General features: G+C 38.1%; 1 protein-coding gene across 2 annotated transcripts in view; it reads right to left on the bottom strand.

Annotated features, from left to right (window-relative positions):
• LOC134793634 (bifunctional heparan sulfate N-deacetylase/N-sulfotransferase) overlaps positions 1 to 23,086 on the bottom strand; it is a 168,421-nt gene that overhangs the window by 49,485 nt on the left and 95,850 nt on the right. For both annotated transcript variants that reach the window (XM_063765264.1, XM_063765265.1), the window contains exons 3-5: positions 16,978 to 17,169; positions 7,007 to 7,259; positions 2,282 to 2,444 (exon numbers count right to left, since the gene is read on the bottom strand). In XM_063765264.1, the coding sequence (XP_063621334.1) occupies positions 2,282 to 2,444; positions 7,007 to 7,259; positions 16,978 to 17,169 (608 nt within the window). The remainder of the gene's footprint in view (positions 1 to 2,281; positions 2,445 to 7,006; positions 7,260 to 16,977; positions 17,170 to 23,086) is intronic.

Genomic DNA, 23,086 nt, shown 5'->3' on the forward strand with positions numbered 1-23,086 from the left:
TCTGTATCAATAATAAACAAAGTACAGTCAGGTACTTTGGCTTTACAGCGTTCATTTAGCCTACATTTTAAGAGCCTATAGTCCTACATAATATTTAAATGAACGTGTACCGTGTTTTGTGTGTGTTCTGTTCTGTGAATTCTTCAATTCCAATAAAATATACGCGCCCCTTCTCGAGAGGATAATATTGCCCATCTGGTATTTCGTTTTATCTAACACATGCAAAAACAAATACATTGCAAACGGAGACAATGCCTTAAATAATACGAAGTAGAAAGGATGATATTGTATATTGTTTACGAAATGCTGAATACGATGAACCAGACGGAATCCAAAAACGAAATTTACAGAATCACATGAGACAACACAATACTTTTTGATTAAACTTATGTTTATGATCGAGTTTTGAACAGTTTAGCTAGTTAACTAGTTAAAGGTGACGTTAGGATAGCAACTGCAGATGCATAACTTTTGCGACATTGACACGGTCGCTGTCACTGTCAATTTCCTTGAAAAAAATTAGTGACGGATTAAACGTTTTAATCACGACAGTTATGCAGCTACGAACGTCACTCATTTTCGCAATAGTTATGCATCTCCAGTTGCCATCAGAACGTCACCTTTATTCGACAATACTATGCCATTATTTTGTCGCAAATGTTTGGATAATCCAGAAGGAGGTAATTATACTTAATTTAAGAAAAAGTGTGTAAATTAAGTCTTTTTCTGATTACCATAAATAGACACACACACAACAACTATTATAAATAAAGTTTCTCAACTAATAGTCACACGATACTCCACAGCGCTGCACGCTGGATGCACACCTATCAACGTCAGCCTCTGTGACAACCCGGAGGGCTAACTAGGTCGCTTGAAAGAAACGTTATGGTGTCAGATGCAGCGCTCAGGCGACGGGTTGGTGGACGAAATTGATGGTGCGGAAATACTCAACTATCAAAATAGTCACGGTAACAAATCGGAGGGCTAACTAGGTCGTTTAATAAAATCTCCAGCGGACGATCTCGTGGAACAAGCTGTTGATGTGGAACACCTACAATAGTCTTCAAATCAAGAGTATAAGTATAAACATACCGAGTAACAATCCGGAACGACAAGGATGCGTACAAAAGGAAATCACTGAAAGGTATTTTTACGTCAATCAGCCTGTGTAAAATTGTACCTAAACCACAGAATAAATAATAGTACTACGTACAGAAGACTCACTCTCTAACAAAACGCGTCTGTTACGAACAGGACAGATATGGCCGCTAGGTGGCGACAGCGCCACGCGCGGCTTATGGCTAGCCACCAAAATTGGTGTGGAACGGATGTACTTTTAGCTACCTGTAGCAAAGCGACGAAATCACGGAGTGTGCCACGCTTGCCTAAACGCAGGGGGCTAAATAGATTGCATCATAGATTTATAAGGCATAGATAGAGTGTTCGTACATACCAAGTGAAGCCATTTCAAGTGCGACGTCACGTCGCACTCGTGTCACTGTATTCGAACGGCCCTGGCAGTTCTCAAGGACAAATCGGTTTGTGTACACCTCCCGTTTAAAAATCAAAAACACAGGAAATATGGTTGTTTGTGCAGTGAATGGGTGTCACAACACTCACAACGCATCATATCATAAAAACAAACAGACTGACATTACATTTCACGCGTAAGTATCGAGTTTTATGTGATATTTTTACGTAATCGTAAATACAAAAACACAAAGTTTCGTCAGCCGCCATTTGTTATAAATGATGCCAGTGTAGTGAATATTTTTTCCTCGAAATGAGACATGACGTTTACATTCTAAAATGAATACGCTGAGTTGAAGTTCCTTGTATAATTGTATAAAAATTATATATTTTTAAATGTTTCATTATTTTATTTCTCTTTTTATTATATTATTTTTTTATTATTTTATGCACATTTTAAATAAAAAATAGTAAAAATGTATTAGTTTTTTTTTATTATAAAGTACAGAAATGCAAAAAATCCTTAAAAGGAACATAAAAAGCTTTTGCTACAAAATCAAATCTACACACTTAAAAAATTATTAATAACCAAGTGTTAAGGATGTGGTTAAAATACCCCACTTTGAGGGAAATATCTATATACTGGCCACACGTTTTTCTATATATGTGTGTGTTGCTGTGCGTAAAACACGAGCCTCGCACGCACACATCGATCGTGTTTCGGCTTCACTTTTGACAGGTTAGCCGTATGGGGACTATCTGTCTATGCGTTATTAGTTTAAGGATTGCGTATAAAAGGAACCCTCACCGCTCGCGCCGTACTCGTTCTGCCGCAGTGCCCACGCGACGGGCTCATAGGTGGAGCTGTTAGCTCGGAACACAGTCCAGTGGTCGCCGGGCAGAGCGCCCCAGGCCGTCTCTCCCGCCCGCGCCAGCCGCAGCACCGGGGACGCAGGGTTCAACGTTGCGTCCTGAATTCAAGGTATAAAATGAAAATCGAGACAAGTAAAAGCTGTACGTGTGAAATAAATACATAATCACCGCACCAGCTCGTAAAGGTTCACTTGATAGTTCAAAAAGGGATGAGAAAGTTGCATTTTATCCTCAAGAGTGGCAAAGTAATTAGATGCTAATTTTGAGTTTTTCCACCTTTTCGTTAGTGGAATTGACTTTTTTAAGCGATGATTTTGAATGATAAATACTTAAAAGCATTAATTTGGACTTGATTTGAAATATTTTACAGTTGGTATTAGCCTCGCGTTGGTGTGGTTACAATTTTTGTGTTTCACTTGGCAGCGAAGTTTATTTTAACCTCGTGCCCTGAAACCCTCGCAACGCTTAAGATTCCACTTTTGGAACCACTATCTACCCTCGTGGTTCTATTGTGGAATATTTCGCTTGCTCAGGTATCAATAGTAGACTGCATATAAACTTTGCCCACTTGTAAAACAAATAACTATTAATTAACTATCTTAGTTACTATATCGAAACTTGACCAAACTATTTCCAATCATGGCTATATGTCAAATGGATAATGTCTATATTTGTTTTAATAAGCATATGTTTTAGCTTAAAATGTATTTATTTCATTGCATCAATCAATCCCCTGGCTTTTTCCCTATTCGGGGTCAGCCCTCCTAATACATTTGCGCCAGTCATGGCGATTCTGAGTCAGATCTGGCGTTAAGCTCAGCATATAATTGTTAATAGTCCTTGTCCAGGTTGTCGGTGGGCGGCCTCTTCCCCTCTTCACTTCATCTATGGCCAGAACCTTTCTGGTCATATGATCCAGGTCTCTGCGCATGACGTGGCCATACCAGCGTAGACGGCTTTCCTGCATTTTTTGTGTTATGTCAGCTACTTTAAAAGTCCCTCGAATGTATGAGTTCCGAATTCTGTCTAACCTCGTAACTCCTCCCGCCCATAGTAGCAGTTTCATTTCGGCAACATGTATTTTCTGGTTTTCACTTTTTCTGACTCCCCAGCACTCGGACCCATATAGCATGGCCGGTCTAACCGCTTGCTTGTATACGGCGCCTTTAGTTCGAATAGGATTTTTTGGGTCACACAAGACCCCAGAGAGTGACCTCCACTTGAGCCAGCCTGTCTTGATCCTGTTGTCTAGGTCTTTCACGGCGTTAGCTTCAGTGTTGACTATGGATCCAAGGTATTTAAATTCCTCTACTCGTTTCAGAGGTATCCCTTCAATAGTTGGCGCCACGTTTTGCACGTTGGTGGTTTCTGAAAAGCGGCAGTGCATATATTCGGTTTTTTGGCGGCTCACTCGCAGCCCGCAACCTTCCAAGGCCGTGCACCATCTATCCAGGTTGTTTTGGATTTCCGTTAGGGATTCCTCAATTAAAACAACATCATCCACATACAGAAGCGTCCATGAGGCCGGCTTTTGGATATCCCTTGTTATGTAGTCCATAACAATATTAAAAAGAAGGGGACTTAATGCTGACCCTTGGTGAACCCCGACCTTGACCTCAAAGCTTTCACTCGTGCCCGCAGGTGCTACTACTCTTGTTGTTACGCAGCTATACATATCCTATATAATACTAATGTAATACTCGGGGACCATTTGTGCTCTCAACGCTTGCCATATTATTAGCTTGCATGGTATGCGGTCAAAAGCCTTCTCCAGATCAATTAATACCAGGTGTAGGTCTTTCTTTAGGTTCTTGTATTTATCCATCAGTATTCTTATACAATGTATGGCATCCGTAGTACCTACTCCCGCTGTGAAGCCACACTGGTTATCTGTTATGGAGGAAAGTTTGTTTAGCCTGGTGTTTATTTATTTCATTGCATATATACTAAAAATCATTGTGTGAAACTAAGCATATTACAAAACTTGAATCACAAAAACCATCCGGCGCCGCGTGTCTTATATTAGGCTCTCGTTTCCGATATTACGCTTATCCACGATGCACAATGTAGTATTGAGTGCCAAAGATCACGTTCACGGACAGCCGTGCTCCAAATATGTGGCGTCCAATGTTACTAACACTGTTCTTACTAACTATATATTATAACCCTACAACATATATTTTTGATACGACCGCATAGTCTTAAGGCAGTTAGTATAGGATCTAATGAATTAGCTTTAATTTTTTACTAAATAATTAGGCACGCTATGTATCACTAGGTACTAGGTACTTTGTTTTATTGACCGGAGCGTAGCGAAGGTCTACGTTTCGACTGGAGCATTTTGCTTTTGTATGTCCGGATGTTCTCCTCTACAGGTCGTAATTCTTAACCGAATCTCGTGAAATTTTGTGACTGGATTCTATGTCTAAATAAAATTTTTTTGTCCGTCCGGTTTTTTGATTTTTTTTTAAATGGCGGAGTTGTGATAGCTCGCGCCTAAACAAATAGTGGTATCGGTACCATACGAGTGTTTTCTTTTTGAGATATGTTTATAGATTAAATGGCCAAAAATTCAGAAAATTTATTTCGCTGGTTTCGAAGGTATGGAGATATTTAATTTTAACTAATTTTAATTTGAGAAGGAGTAGCTAAATTTCGTCAACCCGTCTAAGAACTATTTGGCTCAGTTTGTAAACGTTCGCTTTTTCTGTTTGCACAGAGGGTCTGGGTTCGATCCCCAGTAATTGTATGCTGGGATATTATTATATAACTTTTTGTATTTTTTTACACATACATTTCGTATTGTTTTTTTTTTAATTTACTATATTTAAAGCTCTTAGTACCATGTTATTTAAAGCTCTGCTCGCGAGGTCTACAGCTCACAAAGCCACTAGTTTAAAACGTTGTACTTATTGACGCGACGTTACAATGACACATGTACCAGTGAGGACCGTACTCGTAGGTAATTAATTGCACTCTGTTAGTGAAGCCTAAATTAGAAAACTCTTTTAGGTAAAATGGTTTCATAGCAGTAAAACCTGTGCCTCGTTTCAATTTGCGGCTATTTAAAAAATACACGAAGTATATTTCTACATTTTTTTATTAGTTGGATGCTTCATTGAAATTAAAGATATGTTTATACCAAAATTAGGAAAACAATATTATACCTAGGTATGTATCTTGCTATGCAAAAGGGGCTTATAATTTGTGCTTGAAACTTGACGCTCAAATGCATAATTATTAATAAGCGCTCTTGAGTTAAGCCTTCTCAAACACATTTTCGTCTATTAATGTAAGTGTATACCTATCTCAAGAGAAATTAAATGCCTAAAACTTGACGGAAATTTTAATAACTGTAATTAACTAAAAATATTGTTGTTAATACAGTTCTTACTGTCATTTAATTAGCATTCTGTCAGTTGCGAACTAGCGGAATAAAGTAGGGAGTAAGCACAGACAACGAGCTTTGACGGCAATCTAATTACACGATAGTGATGGCGATAAAATAGCTGCAACTATAGGTACTTATAGTGACTATGCTACAGCCACTGAATAGAGTTCGATGTGCTAAGAAGATTAATGGCTTTTACACCTAAAGCTTGCTGAGATTATCTTGCGCTTTATTGGTAGTTTTAAACGTGAGTGGAAAGTTGTTTGCAGAGATTAAGTTGCAATTTTTTTAATTATACTATATATCTATTTTAGTAGTTGACTTGCACACATTAAATTAAATGCCGTTTTTGGCAGCGCATAATTTCACATCGTAAACCTATTCGGGAAATTTATCCGATAACGTGTTCATTAATAATAATCCAAATAAAAACATACCTACCGTAGTTTTTGTTAAATAAACCTTCAACATAATTTCGAGCCAATATCGTTACCATTGCATACTCGTATGATTTAATACCAATTCTCGTTCAACTATTCATTAAAACACAAAAAAATATTGGGAAGATAGAGTATTGTTTGTTTAATTAAAATAGTCAGTGTTGTTATTATAAACCATATTTTCATCAAGGCACTGATTACTTTTAATATACAAAGTTTATAACTGTGCCGTATAAAGAATAGAATAAATTCAAGCAAGAGCGATGTTTTCCATTAGAAAGAGTTCTTATTATGGTAATACCGTCCATTTCATTAGCATATCGCGGCAAGTTGTAAGTAACTGAGATAGGAATCTGAGGTGGTTAGGACTTTATTGTTTGTGTCTTATTCTTCTGAATCTTAGTGATTTCAGGCGTTCTGCTGGATAACAAAGTAAATTGTAGTTTGATGTTGATTTCAAGGTAGAAATGCGATAGCGAACGAAGCAGTTTTTGGAATTTTCTGGTTACCACATTAGAGATATATACTCGTAGTTAAACTGTACACAGATATGTAGTGAAAAATACCTCGATTCTTACACATTTACTAAATGGAAAAAAATTAAATCATATAAAATCATTCAAATAACTTAGATTATAAATGTAAGTGTGCTAGGAATACCTATACATACACTATTCTGAACATAGATGCTGCTACTATTGATGTTGACTGGTAAACTAAGTAATTTTCAGTGAATCTCACTTGCACTTATTTGTTTCTAATAGGCAGTTCTTACGAAGCTGTGCCGCTCTTTTATATCACTGCCATATAATAACATAAATACACGTACCTTAAGTCTTAGATTGGTGTGCATAAACAGCGGGAATCCCTTGAGCTGAGCCCCGACAAGCGTCTCCTCGCCCGGCGTGGCAAACCCGACGACGCCCACGGAGTATTCGCGGCAGTACTTGTCAAGCAGTTCGCGGTTCCACTTGTCCATGTTGGCGTACTTGGAGAGCGACTCGAACACGATCACGCCGTAGCGGCCCTTGTCCAAGGTGGTGAGCACCGGCAGGCTCTTGCCTGCGACTTCCACCTTGTACCTGCACAAAAAGATATACCTATTAGAACTCCCTACTAGAAATAATTACTGTTGTCTCTGAGAGGTCCAACATTCCAAAAATTCAAAAATTTCATCGCATAAAAAATCCAAATAATTTGTCAAGCCTGCTCACAAAATTTTACGAGAATCTGTTTAGGAATGCGATCTCGAGAGGAAAACTCGGGAGGAGGAGAGGTTGGACAAACGAAAGCATTTTTGCCCGAACTGAAACGGAGATGCTTCGCGCTCGCTCGGTCAAATAATTATAGAGTCATAATACTTATACAAAACTAATCTTGTGAAATAAAACGATAAATCGTCTGCCATGTGAAATATGACTAGAAACATAAGTTAAGTAAATCCAAACATAACATTCCATCATTAATTTTACACCCTTAATTGCTCAAGCTTCGTTATAACGTAAGAACAATTTGTTTGTACCAATATTTTTGAGTATTCGACGGGATTATATGGATAAATTAGTATGAAAACCGAAAATAGATTTCATTTACCTAATTCTAAATATTTGAAACCACAAATTATTAAACTATCCACCATTTGCCCCAAATTCTGTATTCTCACAGGCAATACATATTTTATCAAAATGTACTATCCACCATTTGCCCCAAATTCTATATTCTCACAGGCGATACATATTTTATCAAAATGTACTCTACTATTAACTTTTCAGTACACGATATTATGGTGAACCTTCAACATAAAAACTTTTTAGTGGAAAATTGACTGATTATAAAAAGTAGGTCATGCATGTCGTGCTTCACGAAATTGGACAGGAAGATATCTACTCAGCCATGCAATTTAAGTTCTGAGTCTTATTTTCCAACACGGCATATCCGCATTAGTCATAATTTTCGTTTGACCTATATTAAGTAGTAGCAGTGCAGGCTGAAATATATCCAACCTGCATCTGGTTACGTGGCAGAGTTGATATCAATTAAATTAAGTTTAGTAATGTACAGTTCTGAGAAAAGGTATCCATAAATAAAAAGTCTGATGTAAAATCGGAAGCCTCGGAATCGGAAGCAAAACGCAGGAATACTGAAAAAGTTTTCGATAAAACCATTTCAATGTAATTAAATCATTAAATACATATAGCAAACTTTGTCCGGGTCTATTGCAACTACCCGGACCCTAATTGATTGAAGGGTTCTTCCCTTAAATTCCTGTCGTTTCGGTAACAACTCGATAAATCAGTTAGATCAAACAGAGACCCACCTTCGGTACTATATAACCACTAGCCATTACAAAAGCAGTATTCGAATTTCAAACTATCAGCTTAGACAGATACTGTAAACAAAGCAATGATGGTCGACCCTTGTCATGGCATTGTACCTACTATTTTAATAGTTTCCACGATGACCTACCCTTTCCAAAAGGGGCATTCGATCGAAGTTGATTTGCAATAAAATAGCAGTTTTAATATTCTCCGTCCAAACGGTCACATAATTATATTCTATTGAGTATAAAGTAGCCATTAGGCATACGTGTTCTACATCAATATTGAAAGATATGAATAGGTTTATAGCTGAATGCAGGTCACGGGTCAGGAAATAGGAAAATGCACCTAGTGCCGTGAAGAAAACGGGAGTAACTGGCATGAAAGTAGCGAGCAGCTACCGTTCATTTTGCTCGAGTTAAGGCCCGTTTCAATTTGGCAGCCCAAGAGCACTACAGTACAGAGGCAGGCTAAGGCGAACGGCAACTTGCAAATAGCATTTACCTAACTCACGCCGACCCGCTCCGCCCCTAGCTCTCTAATGCACGGCCACTCGTTGGCAACTTTGTGCATAACATAATATAGCTCGTACAACACCGACGCGCCCTCCGATAGCCGATTTGCGAGTTTCAAACTTTTCCGTTCATTGGTGGCAATTGGTTCGTTTATGGCACGATACTACGTGAGCATTACAGCTCGGCCTCTTACAGGCTCGGCTAATATATTTCTAATTACCTTAATTAGTGTCCTGTCATTAAATGAGAGCGCTCGGTTCAAATTAGAACGCGCGAAACGGCCTACTTAGCCGTGAACCGAACGAGACGAGGGCTAATTCGTGATAAGGGAGCGCGAGTGAGTTCAATTAAAGGGGGGCAATGTCAGGGCCCCCAGGCGACCTGCCGCCCCTCAAGATAACAGCAGTTACCGTAAAGAGACCGGCGGCGCCCGTACACAATACTCGCCGCAACGCGGTCCGCTAACAACCGTCGCTGGTGCTGTCGATGGAAACATTAACGGAAACTTCAGACCAATTCCAATCAATAACATTGTTGCTTTGTCACCGAATTGCCTGATGAGCCTATCTTGTCCTGTTTCCGCTCCTACTGGGATACTTTACTCTAAAGTTGTGCTCCAAATGTAGCAATTTAATTTACTTAAATCACGGTCATTAGCCGCAAGGTTGACCAGTTACGACCTTTCCCTAATGAACATTAGTTTCGTAGTAAAGTTAATTTAATTTAGACGGAGATATTTTCTGTGTCATTATTCGAAACGGCCCCATCAAAAGACTTTCTGCAAAGAAAATGTTTAGGTACGCGAGTTTGTCGGTTACGTCTTTGGCGCGGCGCCGCTGCATACAAGAAGTTGGAAGAGCTCGAAACGTCGCGATAAGCAGGCGAGCGGTCGCGAGTCGGCTCCTAATGGCGGCAAGGACGTACTAACTAAGCTAACGACTGACACAACTGCCAGCGGCTTCTAAAATTAAGGCAAAGTTTGTCATGCTTCCTTCTGTTGCTGCTTTTATCGAGCATTATTCCTACACTAAGGTGGCTTTTGGTAGTTTTCTACTTAATTACGTTTAAATTTACGTTGCATAAGAACTGCGTTACTGCGTTTCTGGTCCGAATTAGGGTTCGCGCAAATATAATGAGTGTTGACATGGGAATTACGAGTTAAAACGTTCTCGCTTGCAATAAAATGGATTTTACGACATCTGGGAGTAATAAACGTCTCCATAACAAAGAAGGGCCGAGGAGCCTAATGGCCAACAAAACAAGCTGGAGTGTATGTGACGAGACGGAGGATTGATGTGATAATTAAAGGAAACTGAGAATTTCCCGTGAAGTAATTAAGTCGTTTTGACACAAACGAGCACTAATGGAGTACCGGGCGGTAAGATAGCGGGCGGGGCGGCGCGGCGGCTCTAATGGCACTACTAACTAACTAACTGACACCGCAACGACTTGCCGTAAGATAACTTGCGCCTCCTCGCGCCATGCCGCCATGCCACGCCAGGACGCGCTACGTCGCGCCTCGGTGCACTCAGCTGTCACCTTTATACCCATTTACTGCTTCATATTTAACTAGCGACCAGCACTAGTGCGCTTATCTCGCCACTATTTATTCAGGCGCCTGGGGAAGACGCAGCACCCGCTTTAAGTTCACCTCGACGAAGCTACAGCTTAATCTTTAAGTAGCTTCTACTCTAATCTCGTGTTCGTTTAAGATATATTTTATGTTTCGTTCTTATACATCCGTTGATAAGTGAAAAACGGTCGGTTCGGATGATATTTGACCAATAAAGGCGAATGTGGGAGCTCTTTAGCAGATACTGCGGTACAGTATTAAGGCGGGAGCAATTTTGTGGCGTGTATTTGCAGACCCCGCGGAAGTGATGGTTAAATAGCGACCAAGCACACGTAGCCTAATGGACACACGTACAATATGTATATACGTAGTCACACACACATGTGGGGAGCGGTTGGTTCCCTCTAATTTCGTTTGTGTTTTGTTAGTCCTGCACGTACTGACTGGGCTATGTTTTAGTCCTCGATTTCCAAATTATTGACGTTTCCATTTTACAAACTCAATTATTCAATACAGTTCACAGTATTTTAAGGTTACGAGCTGTGACAATATTTCTACCGAAAATGTCGACCGAAATATTACATGACTAGGAGGATCGCAGTTAATACTCGTATAGACAACTATTAGTATATACTTACCAGTCGCTGAGAGTTCGTAAAATCGTATCTTTCCATAATCGAATAGTATAATTACATCAATTGCATGTATAATGTATAATAATTTACCTAATACTCAAAATCATGTCTAGTCTTTTCTGTGATTTGAAACATCAGGACCACCGGGCTAATGTCACTAAATATTTATGTACTTCCACGCGATGTGCGAGTCACAACTTGGTCACAATATGAATAGGGCATGTGTCATATACTTTATTGCTAACAGGTCCCGTTTATTTAGATTTAATTTCACAGCTTTTAAGCATGGCCATTGACATTTTGTACCAACAAATTAAGATATATTCATCTAACATTACGTACAAATACTAATTGGGACATACCTACTCATATCCCATTAATTTCTTTACGAGTGTATTAAATTAGATAAAATAAACCGACCAACAATATTACAATTAGGTACATATTACTCTTATTAGAATCGTTACATTGTATAAAAATACTAAATTTAATTAAACAGTGCCTAAGGGCGTTCTTAATATAGAAATATATTATTAATTGAAGGAAATTAATTTCCTTATTTAATTTTAATTTAACTTATTTTCCTTGTATTACAAAGAATGAATAAGCTAATATTTTTTTTTATTTTAATTATACCTACAATTAGACGAGAAACAAAAATTACGCATCGTGGAAAATTCTAGAGTAAATGGTAGAGATGGAAATTTTTTCGTAATATTGTAGTTTCAAACAGAATAAAATATTATACATATTAACTCTTCTTTCATCGCTACTGTTTGTTAAAAAAAAGGTTGTATCACTTCTTTTTAAATGAAATATCTTCAAAATTTAAAGCATTATATAACATGCAAAACGGACGGACGGACACGGCACGGACTTCTGGCCGAAGGGTGTGATATTTCGGCGGTTCCGTGGGAATCTGCCGAATCCTACACCAGAGCAAGTGACGCCGCAACAGAAAACTGCGTCACGAAAATGATTTTTGAGTATTTAAGTTTTTTATTATTGTATATATATGTTAGTTTGTAAGGTATGTATCTATGGGCCTTAGTAGCCTGAAAATAAATGCTTTGATTGATTGATTGATTGATTGATTGATTGAAAACATATTAAATTCCCGAACATAGAAGTGAATGAGTAAAAATGGTAAATTTAACTAATTCAGTGTTAATTGAATTGCATTGTCGTATTGTTTTATATTCCTGGTATAGATAGATGCACCAGGAATATAGTGCTATGTCCTAAAAACATGAATTGACACGATTTTTTGTCGTCTCTTTGCACATTTAATTAACAAGTCTGCGCTTGACTAACACAATAAACCCGGGAGTAAACTGATTTTTACCTAAACTCGAGCAAAAAATCCAAAATCCATACGAGCAGGAACGCCCGCGACAGACGGGGGTAAGGAGCTATTAGTATTGAAGTAAATATAGGTGGGTTTCACCCTCCCTACTTTTTCTTTTTCCGAGCGTTGTACGTCAAGTCTTCCGCATATTAGCTGTCAACGAGCAGAACCGATAGCCTCGGAAGGGAACGAGAAAATAAAACACACATGGGGCGACAAACATCCTCACATAATAGTCGCCGGCAAAGCGTGCCTGACAAATATTAGGATAAGACTTCTTTGGCGATTCTTTGAAGTGATTTGTCCTTATGTAGACACTTAACTCTGTATTAATTCATTACTTATCCTACTCATTAGAATACTTTTTCCTACCTACTTACACGAATATATAATAAGATGTAATATTACTGCTCTTACTAGCACTAAATTTTAAATATAGTGGTGTGATGCGTTTGCTAGATATTTTCTCTTTTATTGTTCAGTAATTAATAGTTTTAAATAGTAGTATTTTATACACATTAATTATGCATAAACTGTGATGCAGCATCACGGCATGACGTCGTACTAAATATAGTCATACCTAGCTATGAGTTAACTCAAGTCGTGAATGTGAGATGCGATGCCGCGATGGCTCGAGATACCAAGACTATCTGACCCAAATATTTTCTTAAGTTTACAAACTCTCAGGAAACGTATGTTGATGAACCGGTGTCATCGCATGTGTAGGTTTACTGTTACATTCCGGTGACCTGATTTTCATTTCTTGATGATGATGATTGTAATTTCTTCGTCCCATGTGATAAACATGATAAACATCGGACTACTACAGAACCTCAATTGTTGGTTAACGCTCAAATAACGGCAAAAGCGACAAACAAATAAGTAAACAACAGTTTATAAGTTCCATGACAAAGTCTCTACAAGACACATGGGAATATATTGAGGGCGCGTGACGTACTACTACCCTCGCTGTGAAAAGCTAAAGGGCACTAAACTTTTTTCCGAGTCCTCAAACTTCTGTATAGACAATAATAAGTACCTACTAGACAACAATAGCAGACCGTGGGAAAAAACGGACTCAATTTTCAATAAATAGATACTGAAGAATAAATGTAACTTTGTGTAGGCGACAAACACGAAACCCTCAAGCGACATACAGGCCCATTCGAACGTGCACTGACATATATCAAACCGATATTAGAATGAAATTGGAATCGTATCCGTTAGCTGTCATTCCCAACTAACATTAGGTGCTAAATTTAAGGGTTACAAGAGATTTATATAAGCGCCTATTTACTCTTTAGGTGTTGTTAGTACTCTAAAAATAGGAGTTATAGCCGGCTATAACCCCGTTTTAACCCCGGATTGGGCACAAATTTTATCACCGTAAGATTTATAACAGTGCTACAGTAGGGTTAGGGGATAAAAAAAGAGACATAAGAGCGGTATAGTGGAGCTACAATAGTGTTAAATAATTCTTTAGGAGCTAGATGGGTTGCATATAGGTGACTACAAACTGTTGTAGTAGAAGAGCGCTAAAGTAGTGCTGTAATAGCGTTGATTAACAACTTAGGATTTAAAAGGGTGCCAAATAAGCGACTACTAACTGTTTGAGTAGTAGTGTAGAGCTATATAGATGATACTTTCAGCTTTAGATGGTATATTAGCATTTAAAGTCAATATTTGTAACACTCAAGAAGGTAATTGCACATTTTTTCCTTAGCCCTGACTGCTTTGGTTGCAGATGTTTCCATTTTGTATTATTATTTGTAAGCTTGCACTGTGACAGCTTGAAGTGAAATGTAATGGCGGATAAATAAAAGCAAATAATTATTTTAGTTCACCGATGCCGGTGTTATCTGCGGATTTATGATGGCGAAATTAATTACACTGTCAATAACTATATGTATTACTAACAAAATTTTAAAGGGCCTCTGATCCTTTGCATATTTATCTGAATATAATATTTTTTAAATTGTGGTCCACCGTATTTAATTTTCGCAAAATTACACAATATACGTGAAGTCCGGTTTTAAATACAACAATACTAACATTATGTCTATATTGAGTAAAATTATCGATTTTTATTAAGTATTTACGTTCTAATAGGCCTGATGACAAATTTTGAAATCCCTTTTATTATTGTCGGTACACTTGTATTGGTTCCGAAAAACACAATATTTCAGCTATACTCATAAGATTTAACATAAATAATTGCATTTTATTATAGCTAGTTTAAAACTCGCGCGAAAACGCCTCGCACGACATTTGTGACGTCACTATTTAGTTGGTGGTAGGGTGGTAGACATTGTTTACATGCTTACAGTTACGAATTTCCCTTAAATCCGAATGATATTGTTATTTCAGCACCATATATTACGATTAGGGATGATAAATACATTACAAAAATTTATCACAATAACTCATTTTAGACAAAAACTCTCACACGGTTGCAATTTAAGATGAATTATTTAGATACAAGTAAATTTTTAGTGAAAATCACCGAGCGCCGGTTTTACTTTTTAATTTTTCATTTTTTCTAGTTACGACAGCCAACATGGCAATGATAGTTCCATTCAGCCAAATAATTAAAAAAGTTTGTTTGTGAAATATCGTATTATTTAGCATTTTATTTAGATAATAACAAATAGATATCTCCTTTATATCGTGTAATAATATTTTTTGGACGTAATAAATGTTTAGTGGCGAAATAACATTTTTTTTGCACCTTCGAACTCTTTGGTGAGAACGTATGGATTTCGGTCAATGAGGTTGTCTATGTTGCTCTAAGAAATATGTTATAGATTGATGACGTCACTGTTTCGAACGCTTCTGATTGGCGTTTCAGTAATAATGGCCGATTGGAGAATTTTGCAGTTTTATTTTATTGAATATATTAATAATCCTTCAGTTTATACTGAGATTGGGCCATTTTTTAGAATCATATTAACATATATGTTTCTTTGAAACCATTATTTCCGTGATTCTTTGCTACTTGCAACAGGCCTATTAACAGTTTTTGTTTTGCTTATTGATTCATCGGTCATATTAACATGGCGCTATAGGCTTAGGTTGTAAGTAAGACTCTAATAACACTATAAGATGTACTAAGGTATTGAATAACGCCCGTCTGCGACTACATGATCTATAAAAGTGACTCATAACTTCTCTTTTCGACTGTAAGTGAGACAAGAGAGTTAAGAAGCGATTGCGAGTAACGGAGCTATAAAAGAGTTTTTATCGCCTGTTTAGAACCTTAAGTGAAAATTGCAGCTGCTTATTACTCATATAGATGTTAAGGTGGTAGAATTCACTTTGAGCTATAACACTAGCTGCTTAAGATCCATTATAGCGGCCAAAACGGCTACTGTGGATCTTAAAGCTATACATGGACTTCTTAAAGACCTTGATGTCACCAGAGCCTGTAAGCTTAGAGTATATAGCTATTCTCCAGCCGTTATATGTCTTTAGGTGATAAAATAAGTGCTAAGTGTCGCCTAATTGTTTGTTGGGTTCGAGCGTTCATTTCGCCGAGGCTTGTCCGCACAAGTATTAGTGCGAGAGAGACGCCTGCGCGAATGACAGTTAACTGATATGATTCCAATATAATTCTAATAACGATTTGATGTCAGTTCACGTTCGAATTGGCCTGATAGTCAAAAAAATATGTTTTTTAGGGTTCCGTACCCAAAGGGTAAAACGGGACCCTATTACTAAGACTCCGCTGTCCGTCCGTCCGTCTGTCACCAGGCTGTATCTCACGAACCGTGATAGCTAGACAGTTGAAATTTTCACAGATGATGTATTTCTGTTGCCGCTATAACAACAAATATAACCACAACCACAACCAAAAATAAAACCGCACAAGTGCGAGTCGGACTCGCCCACCGAGGGTTCCGTACTTTTTAGGTACGGAACCCTCGGTGGGCGAGGTTTTATTTTTAAAGATAGTTTCAACAGTAGAAATAGAGCCAGCTGCAGAGATAACTGAATAGAAATCTCTGCAGCTGACTGTACCAACTCGACCTGATTGAGGTATTAGAAAGATTTAGTCGAATATGTCACTTAGGAGGTCATATTCGACTAAATCTAGTGTAGTCTAGGAGGCATGCTCACGATATTATGCTGGATCTGTTAATGGTCTGGCGTCCGCCAAAGCAAATAGCAATGAATGATTAGTTGATTACATTAAGGCCCAGTTGCACCAACCACATTTAACAGACTGATTAATGACAAACAGCAGTGAAGTGTGTAATTTCCCATAAAATAAAGTTTAGCGAACGCTTTAACGGTGTCAGACGGTTTGGTACAACCGACCCTAAGTCGTTCGGTTACAGGACACCTTGTATTTGCATGTTTTCATCAGCACAAGACTGTCAAGAGACATAGTACTATACTTTATACGACTTACCGAATGCGGTTGGCGACAAGCAGCTCGGCGATGTCACGTCCGAGCCGCGAGTAGGCCGACTCCACTATGACCAGCACTTTGGCGTCGATGCGCAGGCGGGCGTCTGAGCGGTGGTCCCGCGCCGCTTGCTGCTGCGACGCCAGCAGCGAGCACTGGGACAGCGGCCGCGGTATGCGGTCACGCCAGACTAGGCTGTTAAAAAAACATGTATTAGTTATAGTACATGTACTACTTTACCTATTTAAAAGGAATTCATCAGTAAAACGCTTAGATTTATATCAATTAATATCAAACTTCCTTCGTCTGGTGAAAATGACCACTGAAATACTCGGTTTCTGAATACCTAAGCTTGTAAACTGAAATTAATGTCATATACTAAGAAAAAGTGACCAAGGCCTCCAGTGCCCCAGGCTGGAATCGAACCAGCGTCCTCTGTGGCTTAGGCATCTACCGCGATAGCAGAGGACGCTGGTTCGATTCCAGCCTGGGGCACTGGAGGCCTTGGTCACTTTTTCTTAGTATATGACATTTATTTCAGTTTATAATTTATATAGTAGTGTTTCTACTTGATAAAAACAAATTAAAATATTTTTCTGAAATAATTTAATTTGTTCAAATACTTTAGTACCTAAGCTTGTTTTAAGCAGTTGGGTAAGTTGGATTACGTTTTGACTCTCATTACAAATTTTGTCCAATTTTGAATGAATATTCGTTAAAAAATACCTGTGCAACAAAAACCAAAGCCAAACGTAGCATAAAAAACAACGGGTTGCACTCCGGGAGTGCCGACAGAAGTGAAAACTCAATGACTAGTCCAAAATGTCTGCAGCACTATGTATAATTGACCCATCCTCCTTTCTATTGAAAAACTTTAGTTCCGAAAGTGCTGGTCAGTGAGCTTAAATTTGTAGCGTTAATTGTTTAAAATTCGAATAGAAATTGTAAAGTTACCTTGCAGACCTCGCATCTAAATATATTTGGTCATGATATTTTGAGTTTTATTCACCAGCACTAGAGTTCGCTTTTATTGGCGATTTCATCAAGATGTAGCTTTATTGAATTATATTTGAGTGATATAAAGTTAGAATGTAACTATGAGATCCTCGTATTTCAACCCGTACAAGATTAGAACCTTTTTCATGTAATGTCATTGAGTTTTTCTTTATTGATTTAAATGCCATCTAAATGAGTGGCCATCTAAACGTTACGGTCATCGCGTTACGATGTCTCGAGTTTATAATTTTTTCCCCACCTCAAAAAGTGCCCAGCGCCGCTAAAGAAGTTTTCACTTCAATAAACTAAACATCAGTCTTTAATGTCAAGTTGTCAACATCAAAATGAGTAAGCACCCAATCTTCATTATCATTCATAATCTAGGATTTAAATTATCTTACAATTTATAGCGGGGCGGGGATCTGTTTTATAATAATATCATTAATAAGTAGTTAATCTGCCTTCCAGCTGCTTTTCCGAATTTAGACATCCATGTACAATCTTCATACCGTAAACTTGCTTAACAATTCCTACCACGCCAACATTTACTGGCTTGGACAATAGCCGTCTGCCTCTATAATAGTCGCCTTAATAACGGTATAAGTATTAACCTTTATTTTGGCAATTTTTTGCGCTTTTAAGGGTTAAATATTTATAATCTTCGATATTATAATATTAACCATGCGTACATACAGCAGATCGTTAAGCACATTGCGACTGCGCGCGGCTTTGCATGAATGCGCTTTCAATGAGAGGGCAAAGCGAAATTGATCAGGCGTCAATACAGTTAATAAGGTCATTGCAACCCGACTGCATATTAAACCTATCACTTTAAATATGTCAGCAAAATTATGCGTGAAATTAGTAGACCAAAAGTTTAAACACGCTTGGTCAGTGACTTTAAAATGAGGACGGTTGATGTGTTTATTTGACTTTGAGTAGAAACCCGTTGGCAATTGACTGCAATTACAAATTAGGGGACTCGTTGAAGCAAATAGTTATTTGCGAGTTACAATTGAAGGGGATACCGGCATAATCCCTGACTAAATCCTGACTCGTAAATAAAGTGTTTAACTTGTGAAACTCGATGCATAACCGGGGTTGAATTATTATTGGAAAAAAGTCTAGCAAATTACCCATCAAACAGTTTCACTTTCAAAATTTACGAGAAAATCAATCAAAGACTGCCAAAGCTACGGCTATGTTTCAAGTTTGAGCCACATCAAAGCGCCATTAAGGTTTATCTGAATAGCGTAAAATAAATAAAGGCGGAATTTGTGGAAATATTTATCCTGAGAGGCGGTGCGGCGTGGCGGAGGTCTGCCGTGGCCGAGACTTGCGGCCTCTTTGCTTTAATGAAAGGCCCGTCTGAATCAACCGGGAGGAAACTTTAACGACGACCTGAAAAGAAACATAAAGCCGGGTCTTCTCTGATTAACTAGCTCACACAATGAACCTAATTAGGTTTTTCTTTTCGAGTCTTTGCGTATCTATATTAAAGTTATGAGTAGTAAAATCTGGAATAAATAAGAATAATTTCAAACGATAAAGGACGATAAATAATATATAAGAACAATTGGGAGATTTGGAAGTGTAAAACTGTAGAACACACAAGTGTAGTTACGAACAGGAAGAGTTTAAACTAGCGAGAGAGCAGTTAGGCGTAGGGTTGGTGATAAAACAATACGCCTTTAAATCAACGAGTTCTTACTGCGTCTTAGGGAAGCTGCTTCCATTAATTAGTCAGAACACAAGTTTTGCTATAAATTCCAGAGACTCGGCAAAACTTGCCGCCCCTGCCCCTCATCTCGGAGAGCAATTTTAAGCCGATAAAATAAAATTTCTTCCTACCATCCTAATTACATAAAATCACGCTATAAATTACTTGGTAATATTCGGCTCGTCGTCCTAATAGCTGTGAAAAGCTGCCAAACAAAGGGCGACAAGGACGCCTGGCACAAAGTTGAACGCCTTTAATTCTTCCCCGGAGCAATTTCCTGTATTAACTGCCAATTTTATGCATAACAATCGTTATCGTTTTCAAAACAAAAGTACTTTGAACCGAACGGCAGTAAAGCGTTTGTTTCAAAAGACTCTGGTTTCACACGTCCGTACCTTGTTACCCGCCAGGCGGAAAGGACTCGTAAAATGGGAGTTTTCTATACATTTTCATCGTGAGTTGCGACTAACACAATAGGAGATAAGAAATAAAGAGAAGAAACTTTACGAAAACGAGAACATTTTACCACATCTGACATGCAGGTGGCTGCAAAGGTTGAAAACTTCAAGAAAAGGTATACAATCTCGCAACAAATAACGTTGTATTTCGTTTGATGTTAGAGAATATTTTCCTTCAGTTATTTCCCACGATCATGTGTTTTCATGGATGCTTTAGAGCGATAAGTGCAGCGTCGAATCGAGTCGGGTGCCGGTTGCATGTCGGAATTCAGCAGGTGTTAGCAACGATACCGCGGGAATGTATTTACCGCGTCTTGGGTTGGGGACTTTCCATTTCAATACCGTGAACATGTGAAAGTTATTACTCATTAACGACAATGTGTATAACGTGATTATTCGCGAACGCGTCTTACGTATCGCGTGTTGCTGATAAGTATCACATTCAATAGGTTAATGAATGTATTATACACTTTTGTATTTTAATAGTACCATCGCCCACACTATTAACTGTACATCGGTGGACCTTATGCCTTTTGTAATAAGGTCCACCGAAGTGCAGTTAGGAGTGTTGCTGTTTGTACATTACGATACAAGTGCGGAAAATAGGAAATTCGAAACGATTGGCGTTAAATCGACACGAGTTGCGAAGTGTACTATTGTAAAATGTTTATTTGGTATCTTCGCAATCGGATGATATTTTTAAATAGTGGGTATAATTTACTTTGGGCCTTATTATCCTAAAGATATTTAAGAAATCGTCTATCTTACTAGAAATTTTCACTTAACCTATGTTTTAGCCTTTATTGAACTTAAAGCTTTAAAAAAAATCTAATTAAATACAGGCACTGCACACATTCTTTTGTAAGTCAGTAAGTGCTTACCTATAGGTATGTAATTACTTATCAAATCGACCTTCGGCAAAAATAAATAAAAACTTTTTGATTTTTAACCGAATCGACGGTCGAATTTTCCTTCTAATGAACTCGTTGATATGATTTTAATTTACGGTGAAGCTCAACAATACGGCCGATGAGCTTTAGAGGTATAAGTAGGTACGGTCAGCCAAGAAAGTGGTCTACCACTTTCTTGGCTGACTGTACAGAGAGCGTTTTCCGAACACACATACATGATATATGCCGTTTAGGCACATTAATTACTTAATATGGATGTACATTGCGTGCTCAATTATTTGAAAATATTATCTTAAAAATGCTCAAAAAAATATTCCTCTTTCCTAAAGAAATGTATGTGAATAGGTTCCCTAGGTCCGATACTAATCGTCATTAAAACATACGCCCGTATACAATTTACACGCTGTATATACCTACTAGGCCGTCATCATCATCATTAGGCTATAGTAGGGCGTGTTTGGTGTAAATTTGGAGCCACATAATTGCAATAAAGCAGCGACAATTTAGGGTTCCTTGATATTTTCTACAGCTAAATTCTTCAATGCGAAAGTAACTGTCTGTCCGTCTATTACCTCTTCACGCTTTAACCGACGAACCGATTTAGATGACATTTGGTATGGAGATAGTTTGAGTCTCGGGGCCCTCCCCGTACGTAGCGTAGTTTTTATCTCGAAAATGGGATGAGTAAGGTGATCAAAAGGGTGGTGGAATTTGGTATGGAAGTGTTTATACATAAATACTAATTCTACGCAGGCGAAGTCCCGGATAGAAACACAAACTAATTCTACGAAGTCGCGCACAATGTACATTAAATAAAATCCTCTTCTGAAAGACAAATTAGGTTTCATAATATTTTAAATACATATTACAACATGAGTACTAATTACAAAAGAAATCTTTTGACAGAAATAGAACGAGGAAGTGTAGTCGGAAATCGCACAGGGGGACCGTGTCCGTCCGCCTCCGCGACTACTCCCTATATCGACAATGTGAGGGCACCGGGCGACGTCGTGGGCGTGTTTACTCGTATTTTATATACACGATGATTTTTAATCGGTGATCAAGAGTAGAAATATATTAATGTCTTGCTCAAATAAAACTTATTAGGCTAGGTCTCACGCAATTATCTCATTGTTTAATTAATTAAAAGTTAAAACATAATTAAAACATTAGTCTTTTATACAATCGTGATATAATAGAGAGCTTTTCAGTCGAGTACCGTGTTTAGGCAACGAAGCTTGCTGAGTTGCCTAAGTAAGGTACGAGATTTGAATCAACAAAAATAATACTTTAAACTAGTAGAATCATATAGGTAAACAAACCAAAAGTATACAGCTAAGATACGTGAGCAGCTGCGATACCTTCATACTGGTACGCGACCCGGCCGCCGCGCCCCGCACCCCACGGCGGGTTGGCCAACGACACCTTCTCGTAACTCATGAGGCCCTGGGACTTACTCCTTACTAAATTAAATTTTTAAACACGTTTTTTCTCGATTTTAGCCACCGTAGCCTATGGAGACTAACAAGTAATGCTAAGCGGTTTTCGTAGTCTATGGATGATCCTATATGAAGGGTGTCACGTACGCGTTTCTGACTTATGAAGCAATTGTTCCTACAATACAACCTAAAATAAAAAATTAATCTGAGCTATGGTTTTATTTCGTCCTCTTGACCGCGGCGAGCTGTGATTGGTCAATTTCATTATAGTTGACTAAACTGTATCGAAATGAATATTATAGTTGAGTTGAGTTGAGACTTATTTGCCGATTACTGTTTATTTATTAACAGAACGGTACAAAATAAACGCTAATCCCTTGGTAGACGAGGCGTACTGACCGGTATAATTCCACATTAATTCGATAAAGCCACGAAAGTAAATTGAATTCTGTGCGAATGACGCATAATTTAAACTAGAGTAATTAATTATGTTCGGGCGGCATTCCCGTCATTATTCAGGAGGCTTTCGTATTTTATATTAACCGTTGGGGACGAAACGCATATTTCGTATTTTTTCATGTTTTAAAT

This window comes from Cydia splendana, chromosome 9 (assembly GCF_910591565.1).
Source record: "Cydia splendana chromosome 9, ilCydSple1.2, whole genome shotgun sequence".
Taxonomy (NCBI): domain Eukaryota; kingdom Metazoa; phylum Arthropoda; class Insecta; order Lepidoptera; family Tortricidae; genus Cydia; species Cydia splendana.